Genomic DNA, 5,618 nt, shown 5'->3' with positions numbered 1-5,618 from the left:
ATATTATTTATGAAAATATTTTGAGTATAAAAAAATAAGAATAATTCATTATTTCAGCTCCCAAAAATAGAAAAAAAAAAATCATTATTATGGTAATATGCAAAGAACTCAGTTTAACCTTTCTGAATAATTACAGCTTCAGTGGTTTGAAGAAAACGCGAGAGAGCAGAGTTCTTGTGTCCAAGCTCACCGGCTAAAAATGTCTGCGAGCCACAGCAGAGCAAAGGACATTCAGAGAGGCACCTGGAACCCGAGGGACACGCTGTGGAGAGGCTGCTTTGCTTTATAGGCTACAATGCAACGCATTCAGACAGGCAACAGTTTTTGAGACCAGAGCAGAACAAAACGGATGTAGACAGATTTCAGCCAGGAACACCGAGCTGTGGTGATAAATTGAACAGGAAACAACAAAAGTCTGGAAGATAGATGACGGCTCCACCTACGTTTGCTGTGAAACAACTTAACATAAATTCCATCTGCATCTTCCTTAGATTTACATTCTCCTCTCACCCTTCCTCATACGCATTTTGAACTGCTGTTGTTCTCACCAGGATTCACTTGGTCAGAGATGCTCGGGGAAACCAAACTTTTTTGTCAAACAGTATTTATTGATGCAAATGAGAAGAAAACAGAACAGACGTGAGACATCCATTGGTATCTTTCATGTGTGGTGATTGGTTACTTTGTAAGACACTGATAAGACACTGGACACTACTCAGAGCCCCACAGATTTCCTTGTTACAGTGAATGTCTTCCACATCTTTCAGCTCTGGCGATTTCCACTGTTTCAAGAGTTTAATGTACTGCAGTTCTCTTTAAAGGATGGATTTTTTTTTTCAAGTTTGTCTTAAAACAATTCTCAAATGAACAATGAAAACATTTTAATATTTCCTCCTGTCCCTACTGACCATTATTAGATCCGTCCATAATGACAGGCTTCCATAATCACAAAACATCCTCAAAATTTGCAGTATTTTTAGTTCCCGCCTCCTTTCTGTTTCTCTAAAGTGTTTCTGTGCTACTCTAGACTGGAAGAATAGAAACACGTGATATAAGTATACGACTCCTGAAGCCACATTGAACACTGGGATGACTTTTTACATGATATCTCCCCCCGTCACTTACAATGAAACCACATTTGAAAGCAGTATTAACAGGAGGGCTTAACACATTAACAAGTAACAGTTTTAACATGGTTATTGGTGCCTTACCATTGTTTTAAGATGGACATGTAAAACTCATATACCTTACTTCTGAGTTGCTGCTCCAGTTTAACCGCACATAGTGGTGATGTGCTTGGTTGTTAGCAAGAGGGAAACATAAATAAGGGCAGAAAGAAGTAATGTGGCTCAGAATTGTCAGGAGTTTTGGTGGAATCAGTTTTGTAAGTGGAAAACTGTTTTATACGGTGGGCTAGCCACAATTATGCTAGCTCGCCAGGGACATGTTAGTACTGCTCAGTCAAAAAAAAAAGCAAAAAAAAAACTTATATTTTGTCCAGGCTGTTTACCTAACCTGGACATTATTTTCCCTTATTATTGTGCATAATCTCATTCAATAAAGAATTTTAATAAAGTTGGGGAAACAATATTTACAAGCTTTTGAGTGGGCTAACTGATAGCTACAGCTAGCTAGTGTAGCAAGCTAGTGTCATAGCTTAGTCACTAACAAGAAAATAATTTCTTAGTTGCACCTGTAACATAAACTAATGCTTCAGTTAACACACACACACACACACACACACACACACACACACACACACACACACACACACACACACACACATAGTTACAATAGTGGATTGTGGTCATGCATATGGCTAAAATATTAAATAATGACATCAGTGAATGTCCAAATAATTCACGTGAGTCAAAAATTCAGACTTCAGATAGCTCTAAAAGCTTTGTTTCTGACAGTTTTTTCTACTCTTGGATCTGCGTGATGACCATCACAGGCACACAACTCTGGCTGTGAGCACAGAAGCTCCACCCACCTGTTTCTGAGGGGCAGCCAACCAGAAGAAAGGTGGCTTAAAGGGACTTGGAATGTAGGTAAAATGGCTTGTTTCAGACTGAGGATGAGCTGAGGGGCTGCATCACAGCCCAACGTTAGATAAATAAGAATTAGTTCTAACTGACTCATGCAAATCTATTCTACGTGAATGTGAGAATAAAATATGGCGCTGGAAATGAACATAAGAGGTCCCCTTTAACTTTCCACAAACTATAATTTACATGGAGAGGCTCATAATCTGGCTGAGGAAGTTAAATAAAGCTGGATTGTACAACACAACTACAGTAGCTTCCTTCTTTTTTCCTTCCTGTTCCTTGGAAGGTCAGCACTCATTGAATGAATTGATTTAGCCATGAATGCTTTCAGTGACGCTATTGACAGGCCTCAAGGACAAACATTACGTGCTAATTTGTACTCTGAAAACTGCTTATTTGGCATTCAATTTACATTATCTTAGAAATATCACATATTTTTAATATACATGTCAATTTAATAGAACCTCTCAGCCTGCAAGCTTCCAGTTGTTAGCCTAAGCCTTAAGGCCTATTGTTTCCATAGTAGTTTAGAAAGGAGCTCAAGCAATATTTTCTCCCAGGCGTGCTCTAAATTATCCACAACATGTACTTCCTCACACTAAGATATCACATACACACTAATGACGGCAGCCTCCAGGTGAACTTAAGTTCAAAAAAATATACGAAAGGATCTTTGACTGAAGTAACAGAACATACAGTTGCAGATGAAGCCTGTCAATGTGGCATAATCGATGGTATTGTTGGCTGTAAACTATTTTCAGTGACTGTCCAAGGATGCGCTGCAGCATATTTAGTCGGGGTATAAGATAAAACCAGAAAAGGTGCTATATTTGTTATTATTTCCTCCATGAGCTTTGCCGCCATCAAGTTTGACGTAGACCTCGTCTCCAGAGTCCAAATGCAGCACGGCACTATTGCTGGCGTAGTCATAGTTCTGGTCTGCATCCTGAGCTATAGCACTGGCTCGAACCTGGTTAAAAGAGAGCAAGAGAGAAAGAGAGAGAGAGAGAGCGAGAGTTCCTGTAACAAACACGGAAATAGGACTCAGCAGAAAAGTTCACATATACCTGAGAGGCAAAGGGAAGCAGCAGTGGTGCGTAAAATGGATAGATTCCAATTTTAAACTGCCAAGTGGGAGGTTGAGGGGACATTAGGTTACCAACAGCATGGAGGAAAACAGAAGAGAACAAAATTCGGACCTAAATTTGAACTGAACCATGAACTAATGACGTCAACTCCCCTTTCTGACCCCACATCCAGCCGAAGCTGTCTCGTCTAAATGGGATTTACGCATGAGCGCCACCGCCAAACAGAGCGCACAGACAGACTTGGAGAGGACCTGAAATATCACTGATGTTATACTGAAAACACTGCGCCACAGTGTGCGCTCTTTGCTGCGTAAAATATATATTTTGGCACGAGAAAAAGTCATTTTTGTTTATATCTATCATAAACCGCAACAGCTTTAAACTTTGCTTATAACTAGTCAGTGGTCCCCCTCTCCCCCCTTTTTCATCCTACCTGTCCGTTCTTGCACAGGTCGGCCCACATGCTGGTCCCGTCTCCTCCCCGCATCAGCACATGATACGTGAAGAAATAGATCCCGGACACATGGCAGGTGAACTTCCCGGTGCTCGGATCGTAGTGGTTCCCCAAGTTTGTAATCACGTCGTCAAACTTTAACACTTCATATCCCTCGTGCGGATTTTTCAGACCGACGTAAAAAGCGATCCTGAAACCGCTCGCAGTGGAGTTAACCCCCTCTGTCTCGCTGTTGTCACCCCCTGCAGCTCCGGTCAGCGCAGGGAATGATAATTTAACGTCGCCGCGCTCTCCCGGTGGACCCCTAGGACCAGGGGGTCCCGGCTCGCCCGGTGGGCCCCTAGGTCCCGGTTTACCCGGTCGCCCTGGTTCCCCCCGGCTCCCTTGCGCCATCGGCGGCAGCGGAGCCACCCCGTTCATGTTCTGGATCACCTCCATGGCAGTGGCGCCTCCCGGTTTGGGGCTGTACGGGTCGCAAACCATCCGGCAGGTACCCATCATCTCATAGTAATGAGCGGTGGTTTTAGAGGTGCGGATCAGTAGTAACGGGACAGCAATGGCTAGAACTAACAAAACCATCGCGACGACGGTCACCAGAAAGACCACGGACCACTTCCTCCGCGCCGTTCGGGGACCAATGGACGATAAAAAACCCGTGGAGCGGCTCTGGGGTGGAATCGTGACAGAGGACAAGGGGGGATTCAAGAAGAGAAAAACAAAACAGATGAAGTTCAGTAAGTGCGCATAACTCGCTCTATCTTATCTAATTGGCGTCTTCTAGCCTCTGGGCAGCGGATCTGACCGGAGAGAGGGCGCGCGTCTTGGCTGGCTGGCTGGCTGGGTGGGTGGGTGCGCGCGGACAGATGCCTCCAGCTGTCAGATTTAGAAAGGATGAGACCGGAAGATAGGGGATGTGGCCTTCAAATTAAGACCCCATTTTACTGACGGATGAACGCAGTAATCTCGAGATTACAAAAGAAAATTAAGTGATAACAGCAGCCTGCGGCTTTATGGCGACGTTGGTGCTTAGCGATGGAAGTCAGAACCAAGGGGATGCAGCGCGCAGTTAAGATGCACCAAGTCTGCTATCTGAAGGTCACGTGGACTGTAATTTCACTAAAATAGTCCGCAATTTAGAGGTGATTACTTTGAATATTTACTGAAGCGTTACAGTAAATTTAGAATGCAGCCATTGCAGTAGGGTCTTTACCTTACAGTATAAAGCAGGCGACTGTTGCTCTGACGCTACAGAAATAAAAATGAACTCAATTGAAAAATCAACAAATAAATGACTATATTAAACTAATAAAACTGTAATTAAATTAGTTAAATTTGACCAGAATGTAGTCCTTAGACAGAAATATTACCGGTACTTTTACCTTGAAAAAACTGAAACGCATTACTTGGACTTTACAAAGTGTTTCTGTTCTGCTGCTGTTTTTACAGAACTGAAACATCTTTATAATGTGTTGCATTTTGCTACATTTATATTTGACGGATACAGTAATCCTAGTTTCTTCAAAGGTTAAGATTCTACATGCAACATGATTTCAGCTACACAGCGAACACATCTGTACATCAGTAATGAAAATCTCAAATCACAGGGGAGTGGCAAAGGTGGGGAGGGACCTGGCTCCTTTTTTATGTGGAAATAACACTGTATAACTATAAAATGTGCTAAATAATATATCCCCTAAAAGCTATTTTGCTAATTATTGATATAACGTGAAATAACTGTAAATTTGACTCCCCCTCACACGCCCTCACAGTGGTTTGGTCCACTGCCTAGCATTCCCTAACACCTTTACCTGAGTTATTCAGGAAGCCCTTCAGGCCTCCCACTGTGCAAAAATTGGCTGTAATTCAATTGGGGCACAGCAGAGGGCGCCCTAAAGATAATCCACAGTGAATAGAAGTGAATGCAAGTAAATGACTCAAATAATTCTTTACACCTTTAATGAAAATACTTTTTAAAAAGCCCAGGATTTATTTTAGATTTGCAAACGCAGTACTGACAACATGAGAGGA

The 5,618-nt window shown here is 42.5% G+C and overlaps 1 protein-coding gene across 1 annotated transcript; it reads right to left on the bottom strand.

Annotated features, from left to right (window-relative positions):
* Positions 1–600: 600 nt before the first annotated feature.
* Positions 601–4,428, bottom strand: LOC115797549 (complement C1q-like protein 2). The gene is made up of 2 exons (XM_030754144.1): positions 3,570–4,428; positions 601–3,018 (listed from the first exon to the last, which is right to left on the bottom strand). The coding sequence occupies exons 1-2, from the start codon at positions 4,167–4,169 to the stop codon at positions 2,839–2,841; spliced, it is 780 nt and encodes a 259-aa protein (XP_030610004.1). The 5' UTR covers positions 4,170–4,428; the 3' UTR covers positions 601–2,838.
* Positions 4,429–5,618: the final 1,190 nt, after the last annotated feature.

This window comes from Archocentrus centrarchus, chromosome 2, assembly GCF_007364275.1.
Source record: "Archocentrus centrarchus isolate MPI-CPG fArcCen1 chromosome 2, fArcCen1, whole genome shotgun sequence".
NCBI lineage: Eukaryota > Metazoa > Chordata > Actinopteri > Cichliformes > Cichlidae > Archocentrus > Archocentrus centrarchus.
The sequence above is the reverse complement of the archived record's forward strand: the minus strand, read 5'-3'. Positions and strand labels throughout refer to the sequence as shown.